Source organism: Spermophilus citellus (assembly GCF_964194105.1).
Source record: "Spermophilus citellus genome assembly, chromosome: 6".
Taxonomy (NCBI): Eukaryota; Metazoa; Chordata; class Mammalia; order Rodentia; family Sciuridae; genus Spermophilus; species Spermophilus citellus.
Window position 1 is genome coordinate 14,955,555 of NC_138187.1, and position 19,783 is coordinate 14,975,337.

Below are 19,783 nucleotides of genomic sequence, written 5' to 3' on the forward strand. Positions count from 1 at the left end.
AGACTCTTGGAGCACGTTTTGTAAACTATAGAAATGCACTTCCCTAGCGTTGTAGCCAACTGAGTTGTGACCTGTTGTGTTTTATTCTCCGTGCACCTAGAAAACCTGAACCATGGAGACTAAAAATGGTTTTTAAGGAGTATAAAATATTCAAAACTGCTGCGGATGCTAATTCACAATAAGGTGGGGGGCACTAGAGAAGAATAGTAGCATTACCTTAGATTAGGTAGAGGGAATGGAAAGGAGGGGGAGGAAGGGGATGTGGGGACAGGAAAGATAGTAGAATGAAACAGACATTATTAATATATATATATGACTGCATGACCAATATGATTGTACAACAGGTACACTCAGAAAAATGAGAAATTATATTCCATCTATGTATGATATATCAAAGTGTATAAATGCATTTTGCTGTCCTGTATAACTAATTAAAACAAATTTTTAAAAAATTTAAAAAGAACATTGAGCTAAAATGAAAAAAAGTGAAAAAATAAAAACACCACATTTTTCCTTTAGAGTTTACATAGTTTCAATTTTACTGATTGCATCCCCACAGTATTTTACAGCATGATCCTTTGTTCTCTTGACTTTCTATAAATTGTTGAGGAGATTAATTAGATTCAGGGTGGGATTTGATCTTGTTCTTGACTTTGTTTGGAAACACTATTCATAATTGATATTGTGGTTTTTCCCTCTCTCTTTTGATGGTAATAATCACTGACTATCATGTCTAAGGGCATTAATTCATTCAGGGGATGCAAAATAGTGATAGTTTCAATATATTATCCCATCCTCATTAATTAGATGAAATATCTCAATAAAGAGACAATTTATTAGACTTAAAAAATAAACTGCTTGATTTGGTTTTATAAATTAATCTTTCAGGTGTGGGATATCATATAATCATGGTGAAGAGTCCTAATTGTAATGTTGAAAAAATCTCTGAAATGATTAAACGCCATGTCCCAACTGCCAGTATGGAAACCAACATTGCAGCTGAATTATCATTTATACTACCCAAGGAGTACACACACAGGTATGGGTTCAAAGAAAGTTAGATGAGTGGTTTGAGATCACTAGAAATCACTACTATTTTTCTAGATTTCCTCAGAATTGACAAATGGATTCTTTCTAGTTGCCATCCTTGACAAGTACTAGTCACAATGTTGCTTCAGTAAAGATTTCACTAAAGTACTGAGGGATGCTACAAATGTTAGATTTAATTTAGCTGTGCCTTAATATTTTTAGTTCTGTTTCTTGTAACTTAATGCTAAATTAGTGGTAATATATGGCAAATAATAAATTTTCTTCTTGGTGAGTAAAGCCAACTGAATTCATTTTTTGTTTTACAAAGAGTTATTTCCCTTTCCATTTCAATTGTAATTAAAAAATAATTAAATAATTAATATTTATTTGTGAGAGTCATTGTGATATTTTGATAAAATGTTTATATTGTGGGATGACTTAGTCAAGCTTATTATCAAATCCATATATACTTATTTTTATAGGGAAACATTTAATATCTACTCTTTAGCAGTTTTGAAATATACAACTGATATAATAAATAATAAATACATATTATAGTCAACATTCTGTATAAGAGATCACTAAGGCTTATTCCTCCTGTATAACTGAAATTTTGTACCCTTTGATCAACACCCTATCATCCACTCCCTTAGCAAGCCTCTGGTAACCATCATTTTATGCATTCATTTAACTGTGGATACCTAGTTTTCTCCCATGTCTTAGTTACTGTGAAAAATGCTACATTGAACATAGAAATGAAAAAAAATCTCTTTGGAAAACAGATTTTAATTCCTTTGAATATATAACCAGAAGTGGGATGGTTGGATCATATGGCAATTCTGGTTTTTAGTTTTCTGAGAACTTCCATGCTATTTTTCATAATGGTTGTAGTAACTACAATCCCACCAATAGTGCACAAGGGTTCCCTTTACGCCACACCCTCTCCAAAACTTATCTTTTGTCTTCCTTATAGTAGCCATTCAAACAGGCATAAGGTGATATCTCACTGTAGTTTTAATCTTTATTTCTCTGATTATTGGTATTGATGTTGGGCATTTGTAAGTCTTGTTTGAGAAGTGTCTCTTTAGGTCTTTTATCCATTTTTGATTGGATTATTTCCTTGTTATCAAGTTCTCTGAGTTCCTTATGTATTTTTTATTTTGGGTATGAGCCCTTTTTGAGATGTATAGTTTTCAAGTAATTGCTCCCTATCCATGGATTGTCTTTCCACTCTATTGATTGTTCCCTTTGCTGTTCAAAGATTTTTAGTTTGATGCAGTTCCATTTTTTAAAATTTTTGCTTTTGTTGCCTGAACTTTTAAGGTAATATTCAAGAAATCTTTGTCTAGACAAATGGTTTTATACTCTTTTTATTTCTAGTGGTTTTAAAGTTTCAGGTCTTTTGTTTAAGGCTTTAATCAATTTCCCTCCATTGTCCCAGATGTGAAATGCCTATAAAAATTACATCACTTACAGTAATTTTGGAATAATATTTGAATATTTTTATGTCCATATAATTGAAGTTTTGGAACTTACTGGTTTTTAATCCATTTTGAGATGATTTTTCTATATTGCTATAAGATAAGGGTTCCATTTTATGCTTCTGCATGTAGATATACAGTTTTCCTAACACTGACTATTGAAGGGACTCTCCTTTCTCCATTTGGGTTCCTGACACTTTTGACAAAATCAGTTGGCTATAAGTATATGGGTTTATTTTGGGATCTTTGTCCTGTTCCATTGGTTTCCATTGATGAATGGTTATTTTTATTGTAAAACTAAGTTGTTTGATTGCTGTAGCTCAGTAATAGATTTTGCTGTTTCGTTTCAATTTAGTTGTCTGGGGTTTTTGTGGTTCCATAAGAATTTTGTGATCATTTTTTCCTATTTCTGTGAAAAATGACATTGAGATTTGGTAAGAGATTGCATTGAGTTGGTAAATTGCTTTGAGTAGTGTGGACGTCTTAATAATAATTCTTCTAATCCATGATCACGTGGTGTGCCATTCCATTATTTTCTGTCATGTACCATTTCTTTCATCAATGTTTTATAGTTTTCAGCATACAGATCTTCCACCCCTTTGGTTATAATTATTATTCCTATGCTACTCTGGATTTTTTTAATCATAAAAAGGAAGTTGCGTTTTGTCAAATGCTTTGTCCTCATCAAATAAGATGATAATGTGTTTTTTTCCATTAATGTGGTCCCAACAGATTTTCATATGTTGAACCATACTTACATTCTAGGAATGATCCAACTTAGTAATGGTGTATAGTCTTTTAAATATACGGCTATGGTCTAGGGTTGTGGCTAAGTGGTAGAGTGCTTGCCTAGCATGTGTGAGGCACTGGATTTGATTCTTAGCATCACATATAAATAAATAAAGACCATTGAGAACTAAAACATTTTAAAAAATATATTGCTGAATTTGTTTTGCTGAGCATTTTTATATCAGTATTCATAAGAGATTTTGGTCTGTGGTTTTCTTGTAGAGCTTTTGTCTTTGATATCAGGATAATGTTTCCTCATAGAATGATTTAAGACAGTTCCTTCTTCTTGAATTATATGGGAAAATATTAGAACATTAGTATTTATTCTTCTTTAAATGTTTGGTGGAATTCATGAGTGAAGCCATTAGGATCAGGGCTTTTCTTTATTAAGTAGATTTTGATTACTGATCTGATATCCTTACTGGGCATAAATCAACTCAGATTTTCTATTTCTTCATGGTTTCATCTTAGTAGGTATTGTGTTTCTAGGATTTTGACTATTTCATGTAAGTTATCCAATGTGTTGGCAAACAGTTGTACTCACTTCTAATCCCTTTACTTCTGCAGAATTTTAAATAATGTATTCACATTCAGTTCTTATTTTAGTAATTTGAATCTTATTTTTGTCTTAGTCCATTAACCTAAAGATTGGTCAATTTGAGAGCTGGGGTTGTGGCTCAGTGGTAGAGCACTCACCTAACATGTGTGAGGCACTGGGTTCGAGCTTCAGCACCACATTAAAAAAATAAATAAACAAAATAAAGGTATTATGTCCATCTACAACTAAAAAAATTTTTTAAAAAAGATTGGTCAATTTTATTGATATTTTCAAAGAACCAACTTTTGGTTTAATTGATTTTTTATTATTTTACATTATTTCGTTTATCTCTGTTATAATCCCTGTATTCTTTCTTTTGCTAGCTTTAGGTTTGTTTTGCTGTTCTTCTGGTTCCTTAAGGTATAAAGGTAGATGGTTAATTTGATATCTTTCTTGTTTTTTTTTAATATAAGCATTTGGTGGACATCTGTAATCTCAGTGACTTGGGAAGCTGAGGTAGGAAAGGGCAAGTTTGAGGTTGTCCTTGGCAACTTGGTGAACCCCTCAGCAAATTAGTGAGACTCTGTCTCAAAACCACAAAGGGGACCTAGGGATGTAGCTCAGTGGTGGTGCCCCTGGGTTCAATCCCTAGTACCAAAATAATAATCATGGTCATAATACTAGTAAATTTTCTTTCTTAACATCACTTTCTCTGTGTCTTATACGTCTTAGAATATTGTATCTTCATTTCAATTCATCTGTAAACATTTTATAATTTCCCTTGTGATTTATTCTTTGATTCACCAGTTGCTTAAGACCGTATTTCACAATTTTTTTGATGAAATGTTTAAATTCTATGATCTCATTCCTTTTTGTGTATGTTCTCCAGTTATTTTCTTTGAGTTTAACATTCTAAAGTAATAACACTCTAACTTCTATTTATACCAGTTTAATTCAGTAGTATATAAAAACTCAGCTCCTTTTTAGCTTCTTCCCCACACCTACCTGTTATTCATGCCAAACAATTGCATCCTTGTGCATTGTGTGCCCCAAAACATAATAATTCTTTTAAATACATTGTATCTTAAATTACATAGAAAGCAAAATGTGGATAAATGAAGGTTACAAATAATACTAGCTTTTAGAATAATTAAGTGTATATTCATTTGTTAAATCATGTGCAAAACAAAGTTATTACAAATTATTGTAAAAACAATACTAGCTTTCACAGTTGTTCATATTTATCTTTATAAATGTTTTTTCCATATGTCTCTGAGTTCTCTGTAGTATTTTTCCATTTCACCTAGCAGAATTGTCTTGAGCATATCTCATGAGGCAGGTCTAGCATTAATGAACTTCCTCAGCCTTTATTTTCCTGAGAATGTTTTAATTTTTCTTCACTTTGGAAAGAAAGTTTTGCCAGATATAGGATTCTTGGTTGACTTTTTTTCTTTTAACATTTCAAAAACACTGGTCCATTAATGGCCTTCTGGTTTTTAATGATTTCTGTGAGAAATCTACTGATCATCTTATTGAGGATTCCTTGTATGTGATAAATTGTTTCTCACTGCTTTCAAGATTCTCTCCTTGTCTTTTAAAAATTATTGGCACATAATTATTCAGAATAGTGGGTTTCATTGTGGCGTAATGTACACATGCACATAACATAATTTAATCAGTTTATTCCTCAGTACATCCCCTTGCCTGGCCTCTCCCTCCCTCCTCCTGATCCCCCTTCCTCTACCCTACCTGTCTCCCTTCTATTTTCAGGAGATTCCCTTTTGTTCTTTTGTCTCCTAGTTTCCACATAAGAAAGAAATCATATGATCCTTGACTTTCTGCTTCTATAACTTGGCTCTTGTGAATTGTGCTGCTGTAAATAGGAATATTCATATGTGCCTGTAGTCTCTAGTGCATTGACATTTTTTTTTTTTGGATAAATATGAAGGAGTACACCTGAATTTTCTGGTGGTTCCATTCCTTGTCTTTTGAGAAGCCTTGATAATTATTTCCACAGTGACTGTACTAATTTACAGTCCCACCAGTGTATAACTTTTCCTTTTTCTTTGCATTATCATCAGCATTTATTGTTATTTGTATTTTTGATGACTATCATGTTAAGTAGGGTGAGATGAAATATTAGTGTTGTTTTGATTTCTACTTCCCTGATGGCTAAGATGTTGAGTATTTTTTCACATATTTATTAGTCATTTGAGAAGTCTGTTTAATTCATTTGTCCAGTTGTTTTTTGTGTTATTTGTTATGGGTGTCCTCTGTCGGAGGAGTAGCTAGAAAAGATTTTCTCCCATCTTGTTGTGTGCTCTCTCTTCATAGTGTTGCTTCTTTTTCTGTGCAGAAGCTTTTTAATTTGATATTATTTCATTTATTGATTCTTGGTATTTTCTGGACTATTGGAGTCCTACTGATGAAATTATTGCCTGCATCTATATTTTATTCTAGCACTTGCAAAGTTTCAGGTCTAATTCCTAGGCTTTTGATTCATTTTTAGTTGACTTTACTGCAGGGTGAGAGATAGGGAGGGGTCTGTTTTTATTCTTCTCCATATGTGTGTCCAGTTTCCCCAATACCATTTGTTAAAAAGTCTTTTCCTCAGTGTATGTTTGGGGTACCTTTGTTAAGCATCAAATGACTGTATCTGTGTGGGTTGGTCTCTCTACCTTTGATTATATTCCAATTGTTCTAAATATCTGTTTTTATACCAGTACCATGCCATTTTAGTTTCTATGGCTTGGCAGTATATTTTGAAATCAGGTATATGATGGCTCAACCATTTCTCTTATTGCTGAGAATTACTTTGGTTATTCTGGGAATTTTGTTCTTTTACATGAATTTTAGGACTATTTAAAATGTAATTTGGTATTTTTATGGGCATTTTCATTGAATCTGTTTTTAACTTTCAGTAATATGGCCATTTTAATAATATTAATTCTGTGTATCCATGAACTTGGAGAGTCCATACTCTAGTGTCTTCTATTTCTTGATTTTTGACCATATGATTTTACATGTCTATTTGTATATCTCTTTTGAGTTCATCTTACTTGGAATTCATTGAGTTTCTTGGATGTTTATATTCCTCAAATATGGGAGCACACTTCTGCAGGTACATACAGCATGGTGTTCTGAATTGCTTCACCAGTTTTGATAAGTTTGGCTTCACATTCTCCTAAAGTATAGGAGCCTTTCAATTAGCTTTTGATTTCTCACTAAGAGAATTTGTCCATGATTGTTTGCTGAATTAGTAAATGACATTATACATCTCATTATTATAATTAAATTATACAACATTGATATGGATGGAGTATGAACAGTTTTCAACATTTTAGGAAAATATCCATATTGTTAAATTTGGGTGCATAATTCTTTAATATATGATTCCAATGTGTAAAATGCGAACATAAAGTAAAAAAAAGGTAAAATAAGTATACCAAATTTTTAATGGTAGTGTCTTGTCTGGGTGGTAGGATTATTTTTATTTTATTTACACATTTATATTATCTGTGTTGTCTGCATTTATTATGTTTTAATCAGGAGAATGGCTATGGCTATAATAATGATTGACTAATTTGTTGTAAATTTTGTGGGGTTTTTTCCTGATCTCTTCAGTTTGGAGTTTGCTGTTTAACCTATATACATAGAAACATAAAAGTTTCTCATTATAATAATGATTGAACTAAAAAGTGAAAGGATCACATAATCTTTCTTGGGTTTAGTGTACACTGCTATACTGATGTATGTGTATGTACACTTGTTAATCTTGAAACATGTAGAAAATAATATACAGAAACTTTTCATTCTAATCATGAAATAGAGGGAATAGAATCTAATTTGGGCTCAAAATATAGAGAAAATTTTGACAGAAACTTCCGAAATGGAAAATTTTCTGTCCTCATGTGGTTGGGTTCATAAACTGAAGGATTTTTGGAGTGATTAAACATCTAAATATAAAATCTCAGAAAAACTATTTTTCATAAGCTTTATTCCATCACATTATAACTGCCCAACGCTATATACCTTCCTTGGTTATGTGAGTGGACAGTTTTCTCCCATTCCCAAAATTTTATCTCCATATCTTGATTTAGTGTGTTTCATGGGAATAATGCCCTACATTAAATAAATCAAATCTTAACTACCAGTGAACATTAATATATAAAATGTCAATTGATAATTTTACCAGAAATTCAGGAAGCAGTTTGATACAGCAACTTGCTAGTGTTTTTGTTTTGTTTTGTTTTCTTCACATGTTCCACATTTTTATGGTTTGTTAGTGGGGCATGGAAACTACCATTTCATTAAGAAATAAGCTGTATTTTTTCCACTGCCAAGAACAAAAAATATATAAGTAGAATAATCTGTTTTACTGCTAGCTCTTTCTTTGCTTCTATTTCTTCTAGTTTTGAAGACCTGTTTTTGGAAATAGAACAAAGAAAGACAGAGCTGGGCATTGCTGGCTTTGGTATTTCTATGACTACCTTGGAAGAAGTTTTCTTCAAGTAAGTAATAATAATGAAAAAGGGCAGAGCAAAACTTCCTACAAGTATATAAATATTTGATACACACGGAGTAAGGAGGTTAGAGACAAACATCCAAATAAAAAGCCCATGTAAGTCTTTAATGCTATCAATTACTATGGGGGACTTACTCTCCTATTATACTATGAATTATATTACCCTGTTTAATTATACCTGTCAGTTTCTTCCATGGAGTTGTAAACTCACAGAGGACAAATGAACCATGTGCTCACTTGCTGGATAAACTAACCCAGATTAGATTGCCTGGACTAGGAAATTGAGAAAATAAATCTATGGCACTAATATAAGCTTAAAATATAATAAAAAATAAAATCTGTAAATATTATTATTATTTCTTAGAATATAGATTTAAAAACCACTGTCTTCTCAAAACAAAAGGATAATGTCTTAGATCTTTTACTTGACTAAGTTGTTTATTTTATCCATTGGGGGTGGGGGGAGTGTATCTCAGTGGTCAAAGAACTTGCCCAAGATGCCTGAGGCCCTGAGTTCATTCTCCAGCAACACATACGCACGCATGCGCGCACACACACACGCACAAAAAAAGAAAAGTAAATTTTACTGTCATTGATGTTAACATTGCATAATCATCATTTAAAAATGTTTGCTTCAATTTGTGAAAATCTTTGATGGATTGGGTATTTGGGAACCACTGTTCTGGTTAAAATTATTATAATTTCTTATCTATTTGTGTGTGTGTGTTTCTGTGTGTGTGTGTGTGTGTGTGTGTGTGTGTGTGTGTAGGGTCAGTAATCTGGCAAACTACAAAGTGAATGAGGAGGTTCTCCAGATGTCTTCCGAACCAACCACAAATACAAATGAAAACAATCAGAATGTGAATGCATCCAGAAATTCTGAAAGATCTGTACCTGACACGAATAAAAATTCTGATACATCATTTAATACTGGGGTGAGCATCTTCACTAAGAATATAATGACAGAATAAAAGAAGTACACTTCATTAAAATATTTTAACTCAGGATCTTGAGTTTAGAATTCGTAGTTATAGAAAGCCCAATAATGTAGGGAACAATTTGTAAAGCAATCTCATTAATTTTTCTACTTCAAATATAAAATACTATAGGCAAAAATCAGATTTTATTTTCACCATTGTTATTCCTTAGGATATTTCTTATTTCAGTTTTCATAATTATTAGTTCATTCTGAGTTGAAAAAAGGGTCCTGTTAAAATTTGTTTTTCACATCCCTATTCACACACATAGAAGACATTTAAATTTATGCATTGGACTGCATTGTTACTGCCTAAGAACTATTTCCAATTCATCATATTCCTTCACCAGTGTGGGAATTCTCACTGAAGTGCCTAGCATTTATCTTGGTCTCCTAATTTCTCTTCCTTCCAATTTTTTGTATTTTTTTAATTTTTGATGAGGGGTTCTGAGGAAGAGAATACATTTGTCCAAGTTGCTTATTAGGCATGTCTTCACTGTGGGGCTTATGAGCCAGTTGTGAAGCAAAGCGGGTAATGCAAGGGAGTGTGGAATTTTTTTTTTTTTGTACCAGTCTTTTAAAAGCTAGAAGTCACTTTTTTCCTACCATGAACACAAAGTGAGAGGATTCTCCTTCTTGACTTATTTCTAGTCAGAGATGGTCTCAAGGCTGCTCATTTTATTTGGAATATATTGGTTGATTAATTAGGGATGTTTTCTCACTTTGTATCATTCATGGGGTATTCAAATATTGAGGGAAATAGGATGAGCATGTTTCTAGACCATTGGTTATCTAGTCATGTAATATGCTTAATATGTTTTTCTTTAACTTTTTGACATTTTCAAATTAAGTCTCTACATTTGAAACAAGGGGTTCCATTGTCAATCTGAAAACATACACAATCAACTATGTATTGCCCCCAAAGTCTGGAGAAAGCTGTATATTTATGCACATTTTTAAAATATTAATGATCGCCCTCATTATTTTAAAATTAGAGGTTGGAGAAAACATATTGAGCATATTGCAATTTCAAAATAAACTTCTCCTCTTTTTCCTAACTTGCCACAATCCTGTTGATCACATAGATTAAAACCAGATAATAGAAACCTGTTATGTATGCACATGCACATTGCCTGTGAATGTTTCCTTTACAAAATGAAGATATGATTGACAGATAGTGGTTTAATATGAAGAAAGATAGATGTATTGTTCTGTGCAAGAGAATGTTAATAATACATTAATGATAGATAAAAATCATCCTTTTGAGACTTTTGTTATAATTAGGTTAGGAGCCAAGCCAGTCCTTTTAATGAACACATTATACAGAGAGTAAATTTTACTTGTTAAGTAGTCTACAAACAACGTTCACCTTCTCCCCAGGTATATGTGTATACAAAGTGTGTACATCTCTTATCTTAAGATTTGAAACATTCCATGCTGATCCGTGATCTCTGTAATGTCACCTTTCTCTCCTCTTACAGTTGGCTCTTCACAAGCAACAGTTCCATGCCATGCTCTTAAAGCGGGCAGGATTCAATCGGCGCAACTGGAAAATATTATTGCTTCAAATCGGGGCACTTGTGGGTTTCATGTATCTTCAGATGAGAAGAACGACTATTCCAGCAACACTGGATGAGCCTGCCAGGGAAATGGATTTAGGACAATATGGTGAAACCATTGTGCCTTTCTCAGTTTCTGGAAGTTCTAATTTAACTGAGAATTTTAAAAAAAATCTTGAGATCATACTAACGGATAAGAAACAAAAACTTAAAGAAGTACAAGGTAAGGCTCTTTAAAAATAAAAAGACTGCTAGTAAATGAAGACCAGCTTGTATTACTTTACAAGAAAGGACTCAACTGGAATATTGAGGTACTTGATTATTTTTTGATAGTAGCCAATCTCATGAAGGCAGCCAAATCTGAGGCAAGAATCATCTTTCAAGCAAGTATTGAATACATGCTTTTGGCAAGAGCTTTTCTAAATACCTGAATGATCTAAATTTTGATAACCACATTTGCTAAAGTGGAAGACATTGAGATTTGAAAATATTCAGTAAGTTGTCCCAAATCATGTATCTAGTACATATTAGAGCAGGGAATGAATGTTCAGGCTGCCTAGCTAGAGGCTACTATCTCAACCACTTGCTAGGTTAAATCATTTCTGTAGGAAACAACTGTATCTTCTTCCAAGATAGGTTATTTCCTGCCAGATACTTTATTTTTATTTATTTCAGCCATTGCTTTTATTTACAACATTACTTTAGGTAATTATATAACCTGTGCAGTTTAGAGGCAGCCAATACTGGTAAATTGGTGGTGGAGTGTACGGCGAGGGTGCCTTTCAAGAAGAACATATCCATTTAGGTTTTATTGTGAGAAATGAAATTGCTTTTGGAAATACTGGATGTTACTTATACCACTATCCGGACTTTACAACCAATACATCAGACTGGGTGGCATAAAAACTGTCAATAAATCATACATCTCCTTTCCTCATTACAAGAGCACTATAGATGAGAGCTTATTAATCGAAAATCAAATAGTTGTTCAGAAGAGAACAGGGAATAGAAGAGAAAGAAAATGAATTTCTCTGATTCATAATGTAATTCTTTTTACTGAATTATATTACTCATAAAAATTTTAAAAACTATGCTTCAAACATACATCAGTAATAAGATTATCCAGTTAAATATTTCTCTTTGTTTATTCTTTGAGTACCTTGGACTTGTCTTAATTTAAAATCAGGCAGTTTTTTTTTCACAAGATGGTGGATTAGGAAGTTCTGTGTATTCATCCCACTACAAAAATACTAGGTAAACAACAGCAGACTAAGAACAATTTTACAGACGTTCTAGAGGCCAGTCAAGGGTCCTACTCAATTTTTTTAAAAGACACTAAAAAACTTGTGTGGCACTTTTGCTCATTCTTGCCCCACCCCACCTGGCAAGGCACACTTGTGACATGTAACTGGCGGGAGATGTTAGCAGCAGAACACAGTAGAACATTTAAGGCTCTACAAAGGAGCAAAGGTGAGACTTAGAGGGGAATTAAGATATTTAGAGGCAGCCAATACTGGGAAATTGGTGGTGGAGTGTGTGACAGAGGTGCCTTTCAAGAAGTTATTTGCCTGCATGGATGTAGTCAGCAAAGACTGGGAGAGAGGTTGCTTTTGATATACTTGGTGTATATTGAGATACTAACACAAGAAGCTAAATAAACTCCAGGTAGAACAAGTTCAAAAAGACCCACACAGAGAATTTTCGAAATGGCAAGAGTAAATTGCCTCATCACAAACAAAAGGTTCTCAATAAAATTAACAGATTTTTCAGCAAAAGTCCTTCAGGTCAAAAGTCAGTGGGATGAATTTAACATGCTGAAAAAGACTTTTAAATGTGTCAGCCAGGAATTCTATCCAGCAAAAGTGTCATTCAAAATGAGAGAGAAAGTGTTAGTGGACCTGCAGTATGTGAAGGGGTAGTTTGTATGTCAGCAGCAAGGAGAAGGGACAGAACTGTGAAGGAGTAGAATTTTTGTTTCTATATGTGATTGAAGTTAATTTAGTATCAGTTTGAAATATAGGATGCTATATGTAATACCCTTGGTAAACAGAAAGAAAACATCTATAAAGGATACACAAAAATAAATGAAAAGGGAATCAAAACATATCAGGAGAAAAGCAGTAAAGAAGAATATAGGCATCAAGAAAAATTAAGACATGCAACAAAATAGAAATTGTTATTCTTTATTAGAATTACTATAAATGTAAATGTATTAAAGTTTCCATTTAAGCAAAATGCAGTAGTGCACACCTGTAAACCCTGTGACAAGTTCTAGGCTAGTCTCAGCAACTTAGTGAGTCTCTGTTTCAAAATTTAAAACGTTAAAAGGACTAGGGATGTAGCTCAGTGGTAAAGTATCCCTGGATTCAATCCCAATACAAAAAAAAATTGTTTTTCAATTAAAAGACACATATTGGCAGGCTGCATAAAAAACAGAAGCCAAATATGCTGTCCACAAAGAGATTGTAGAGTTCAGAACAGGTGAAGGCTACAAGTAAAAAGATGGCACACGTGAATAGAACCACAGAGAACAGATCTACTCTACTAATACTAGAGTAGACTTTAACTCAAAATTGTTATAAAGAACATTAGATAGTGATGAAAGGGGGAAAATATAATAATAATAAATGTCATTCTTGATATCAGAATATATATCAAGTAAACATTGATAGACTGAAAGGAAAAGTAACTCCACAGTAATAGTAGGAGACTTTCAATAATAGTCCCACTTTTAGTAGTAGACGTATGAACAGCAGACAGACCAAATGTACCTAACAGACATATGCAGAAATGTCCAATCAACCACAGCAGGACATATGTATTTTCTCATGTGCGTGAGGAATGTTACTCAATATAAACTAAGTGTTGTGCCACAAAAAAGTCTTAAAGATAAATTGAAATCATATCAAGTATCTTTTGTGTCCACAATGGAATGAAACTAGAAATCAATAACATTAAGAAATTCAGAAAATTTACACATGTAATAAAAATAAACAGCACACAATCATAGGGTAAAAGACAAAATTGTAAGGGAAAAAGCTTCTTAAGTGAAAATAAAGACATGCGATATCAAAACTTGCGGAATGTAGCCAAAGCAGTTCTAATTTAAAAATACTTAAATTTAAAAAAGAGGAAAGCTCTCAAATCAGCAAACCTAACCTTACAAATAAAGTAATTAGAAGAACAAAATAAGCCCTAAGCCAGCATAAGGAAGGAAATAATAAAAGTTGAAGTGGAGAGAACCAAAAAGACTAGGAAAACAAGAGGAAAAAGGTCAACAAAACCAAAGATTTTTTTTAAAGATCAAGAAATTTGAGACACATATTTTAAAAAGGAAAAAAAGAAGAAGACTCAATAATCAGAAATGGAAGGACATTACTTCTAATCTTACAAAATAAAAGGATTATATTAGAGTACTCTGAAAAATTGTACATCAAAAAATGATAAGATAAACTATATAAATCGGACAAATTTCTAGTAATGCACAAGTTACCAAGACTTAACCAATGAAGAAATATAAAGTCTCAATAAACTATAACTGATAAGGATTGAATCAGTAATCAAAATTTTCTCCCAATTAGAAGCAGCCCTGTTATGGAGTGATGTTCAGCTTTCCATCTGGATTTTAAAATAATAATAGTGGAAGGTAACTGTTATTTTTGGATATGAGGTGTCCCCCCAAAAGCTCCTCTGCGGATGCAAGAGTGTTTGGAAGTGAAATGATTGGATTGTGAGAATTGTAACCTCATCAGTCCATACTAGATTGAAGGGACTACTGGATGGTAACTGTGGGCAGATGGGATGTAGCTGAAGAAGGTGGTTTACTGGGGGCTTGCCCTGAAAGCGTTCATCTTCCCTGTGGCCCCTTGCTCTGCAAGCAGAGCAGCTTTCCCTTGGCCACACCCTTCTGCCATGTTGTACCTAATCTTGGGCCTAGAGCAATGGAGTCAGCTGACTACAGACTGAATCTCTGAAACTGGGAGTCCAAAATAAACTTTTCCTCAACTAAAAATACCTGTTCTAGACAGGTATTTTGGTCACATCAGCACACAGCTGACCAACACACAACCAAAGATCAGAGGGCATCATTGCCCAGTTATACTATCCATTTAAAGAGGAATGAACACCAGTCTTCCTCAAACTCCTCAAAATTGAAAAGAAGTGAATACTTTTAATCTTATTCAATAAGGTCTGCATTGCTCTGGTACCAGAACAAAACAAGGGTATGGTAATAAAGAAAAACTGTAAATCAATATCCCTGATGAAATATTTATGCAGTAAATGGGGTGGTATCAAACTGAAAAGACTCACAGCAAAGGAAACAATCAAGAACATGAAGAGGAAGCCTACAGAATGGGAGAAAATCTTTTCCACCTGCAGTTCAGATTGAGCATTAATCTCCAGATATATAAAGAACTCAAAAAACTTAACACACACACAAACAAACAAATAATAAATGGGCAAAGGAACTGAACAGACACTTCACAGAAGAAGAACTGTGATTGATCAACTAGGATGTTTGATTAGTATATTTCAGTTTTGTTTTGTAGTATTTATTTTTTATCTCACTTATCTATTTCCCTTCTTTCTCTCTTCTGCTGTCAGCCAATCTCTATTGTTTTTTCACTCTTCCTTTAATTTTTTTACTTCTATTTTCTACCCTCTTCCATCATAATCAATCACATCCTACATCACTACTGTTCTTTCCCTATTCACCATTAAAAATTGTACACCCTTTTACAAACTTACTGTTTTTACTGTGGGCAGTAACTGATCATATCATTTCTGTTTATTGTAAAAAATAACACTGTGTATGCCATAGCAGAAACTACTTGGTTTAATGCTATACATTGTTTGTATTGTTTGTTGTTATTATTTGTCTCCCCCTAAATAGTGAGGTCCTGGAATTATTCAGGAATACTATTAATCCACAGGGTAAATCTACTGCCTCAGATCCATAAAGTTATATGGTAGACACACAAACAACATGAAAAAGCAAGGGAAAAAATCACCCCAAACAAACCACAGTACTTCAGTAACAGACTCCATCAACACCACAGTGGAAGAAATGTCAGAGAAGGAATTTAGAAGGTTCATAGTTAAACTGATGTGTGAGGTAAAGGATGAGGTAAGAAGTGGAATCAGAAAATACAGAAAGTGAAAGATCAATAAAGAGAAAGTGATTCTGGAAAAAAAAACAAGCAGAAATTCTCAAAATGAAGGAATCAATAAACCAAATTAAAAATTCAATGGAAGCATCTTCAATAGACTAGACCAGTTGGCAATGAAGACAAAATATATAATCTTGAAAATAAAGTTGACTGGAGAAAAAAATGTTAAGAGGCCATGGCAAAGCTTCCAAAAGATATTTCCAACATGAAATGACTAAATGTAAGATTTATTGAGATAAGATTGTTATGGTTTAGATATGGTGTCCTCCAAAAATCACACATGTAAGAAAATGCTAGAAGGTTCAGAAGAGAAAGAGTTGGGTTGTAAGAGTTTTAACCCAATCACTGCATTAATCCCCTTATAGGGATTAACTGAGTGGTAACTGAAGTAGTAGGATGTAGCTGGAGGAGGTGGGCATTGGGGTGTGGCTTTGGGTATATATTTGTACCTAGTAAGTGTGGAGTCTCTGCTTTCTGATCATGGTGCGAGCTGCTTCCCTCTGTCACACTGTCTCGTCATGATGTTCTGCCTCTCCTCAAGCCCCAAGGAATGGAGCCAGACTTCCATGCTCTGAGACCTCTGAAACTGTGAGCCCTCAAATAAACTTTCTTCCTCTAGAGTTGTTCTGGTTGGGCCTTTCAGTTGTAGCAGCAAAGAAAGCTGACTAATACATAGGTGAAGTCTTGGAGATAGAAACCAGAGGAATACACAGTCTTTTCAATGACATAATATCAGAAAATTTCCCAAACCTTGAGATGAAATGTAAAATCAAATACAGGAGGCTGTAAGGGCCCGGCGAAACGTCGGAGGAAGAGACCACAAGAGACTTTCTTATGCAACAGCAGAAGGGAGGGTTTATTTGGAGACCAGCATGCTAGGGCCCAGAGCTCTCTATAGCAAAGAGAGATAGAGCCCTGAGAACAGCTTGAGCAGAGCTTATATACTTTCCCTGGAGAGGACAGCGAGAGAAGTTACATTTTGTAGTTTGGCAGTTGGGGACAGCTCATTCTGGGAACAAGATTAGCAGACAGTCCATAGTTAGGGACAGCACATTCTGAGAACAAGATTAGCAAACAGTTCTTAAGATTTCAACAGTGTTTTGTTAAGCATATAGAGAAACGGAGTGACAAGTACCTATTTTATTAACCTTTCATTCCCCACTTCTTCTTCTGGCTACTTTTAATCATAAAAGTGATCATTGAGGGGTGTCACATTCCGTGTCTGCTAGTGGGGTATATTGTTGTCTGATTACCATAAGTTTGATTTGTCTAATTTGGGGCTTGGATAAAGGAAACTACACAGTTGAGCAAACAGGGTCCTAGAGTTAGCAACAATATAAGAATTATTAGAGGACCGGCCAGGGCTGATAAAAGCGTAGTTAACCAGGGGGACTGTGTGAACCAAGACTCATACCACCCTTTTTGGGCCTCTCTCTCTCTCTCTGACGCTCTTCAAGGCGTCTTCTTAGTTTACTCATAGATTCTTTTACAACTCCAGTGTGGTCGGCATAAAAACAACATTCTTCCCTTAATGCAGCACAAAGGCCCTCTTCTCTCAAGAAGAGGAGGTCCAACCCTCGCCTGTTCTGTAAAACAACTTCAGAGAGAGAGGTTAAAGATTCCTGCAAAGCTGTGATGGAGGTTTCTAATATCTTTCAGTTTTGGTCCATTGCTGTTTCTAATTGGGTCATTTGTTGTGTCCCATGGACCAGGGCAGTGGTCCCTGTGCCCACCCCTGCAGCAATTCCCATTCCTAATAAGATGGCTAAAGTGAGGGATACAGGTTCCCGGCGGAACCGGGTTGTATGTCCCCTTATTTGATCTTTAAATGAACCTGCATCATGATAGAGCACTCTGGGAAACATCTGCACTATTATACAATTAATCACATCTGTTGACCATTTTATGAAAACATAAATAATGTTTAAGTATATAGAATTATATTGTTGTAGGGATGGACAAGGCAAGGCACCTAAGATAGCACTGAAGACAGGGAAACAGTCCTATTTGGTTGCAACCGGATTCAGAGGACATTGCTTCTGTTGTAATCAATTAATCCCCTGAACCCCAAGTTTAGGTAATTTCAGAATTTTGTACTCAACATATAAGGGAAGGGGCTCAGAAGTTCACAGTCTGCAGAAGTTCACAAAAAGCAGTTTTTGTTTCTGTTTTTTTCCTCTGTTCTGGGCAAGTTAACTTTTCAAGGACACCTGGGAGGGGGATAACTTTTTCTTTTTCTTTTTTTTTCTTGCCAGCTGTTACCATGGAGCCCAGTTGATAACTTTTTTATCTTAGAAATGTAGCCATCTCTGTGAAGCCCCAGCTCAAGGCCAGAGGCCCTGTTCACATATTTTGTGAAAAACTAGTAAGGGGGTGTCTAGCTTAGGAGTGCTGATTTTTCCAGCCAGTGGCCAAGTAGAACAGGGCAACATGAAAAGAGGAAGTTTATCTATACTGAACTCTTTTATAGGGACTCTTTTGCTGAAAGTCCTAAAGTCAGCCATGGTGAAGACTTCTGGAGAAGGTCAGTTAAGACTTTTCTGTGGGCCTGGTACAGAGGGGGAGGACAGGGAAGGCGGTGCTGAGAGCAGCTCTGTGGATTTGAGAATGAGGAAGGATAGATGTAAAAGAATAATGGAAAGGGGTTTGGGACTTTCCTAGCAACAAAAACTTGAGTGGTAGAACAGGTAGAGTAGAGGGGAAGACTGGAGTGAGTATCCCAAAAAGCCTGTGAGGGACTTTAAATTTTTAGTAACCTGTTTTCAGTGATGACAAAGCAACTTTAAAGGCCATTTTCATTACATCTTGGATAGGGGGCTGAGAGCTCTCCTCAGCTGCTTTGAGCTTTGGGTTAGCTGGTAAGAGGACCTGGTGGGACCCGGTGTGGGCACTGACAGGAGAAGAGAGGAGTGAATAGGTGGAGAGATACCTCAGTACCTGTTACTTCAGCAAGGGGGCAATGGTCTGAGAACTGGCGGAGGTTTGGTTTCTATCAGGTAGCCCCTGTATGTTTACATCCTTATGACTTACAGAAGAAGTCGGTTTTTCCCCCACACAGCCGTGACTGTTTGTGGCTTTGATAGTCCACCGGGCAAACATAGTAATCTAGGTTAGCCAACCTACATCTGGCTCGCGTGTCCCTACATCCATAATGTTTGTTTCTATTATCTATGGTATGGAAGGGATTTAATGGAATTTTAGTGGGATCCTCTTTATCAGGGATACCCAATAGGAAAGACCTATAGCCAGCTGACAAATGTCTGGGTGGAGAGATGGCCACCAGGTCCCTAAGGGGGCTGTATGTGAGATGGATCATACTTTTTGTCCAGTAGGATTTGTGATTAGCCATCGCTGCTGTACGGGCTGATGAGGGTTAGGACTACTGGTGGTCAAGGGGAGGATCCATAGCCCTATCCACATGGCGAATACGCAGTTTGAGAGGGTTATTAGTCTTTTCCAATTTCCAGCCAGAGTCTGGACAGGGAGCAGGCTTGAGATGAGAGGCATGGATCCAGGAAGTGATTCCATCTACCTTTACTGCTGTAGGTGTTATAAGTAGCACCTGGTATGGTCCTTTCCAGCGGGGTTCTAGGGATGACACCTGATGTCGTCTTACATAGACGAAGTCTCCTACTTGATATTGGTGTGGAGTTCCTTCATCCCCAGGTTGGTAGGCAGTGGCCAGCTGTTTCCACAGGTATCACTGAGTTTTTTC

General features: G+C 35.1%; 1 protein-coding gene across 1 annotated transcript in view; it reads left to right on the forward strand.

Moving 5' to 3' along the window:
- LOC308652312 (phospholipid-transporting ATPase ABCA3-like) overlaps nucleotides 1–19,783 on the forward strand; it is a gene marked incomplete at its 3' end in the record, with an annotated part of 144,605 nt that overhangs the window by 76,052 nt on the left and 48,770 nt on the right. The window contains exons 15-18 of the mRNA XM_081300059.1: nucleotides 889–1,039; nucleotides 8,250–8,348; nucleotides 9,132–9,297; nucleotides 10,820–11,129. Of these exons, the coding sequence (XP_081156185.1) occupies nucleotides 889–1,039; nucleotides 8,250–8,348; nucleotides 9,132–9,297; nucleotides 10,820–11,129 (726 nt within the window). The remainder of the gene's footprint in view (nucleotides 1–888; nucleotides 1,040–8,249; nucleotides 8,349–9,131; nucleotides 9,298–10,819; nucleotides 11,130–19,783) is intronic.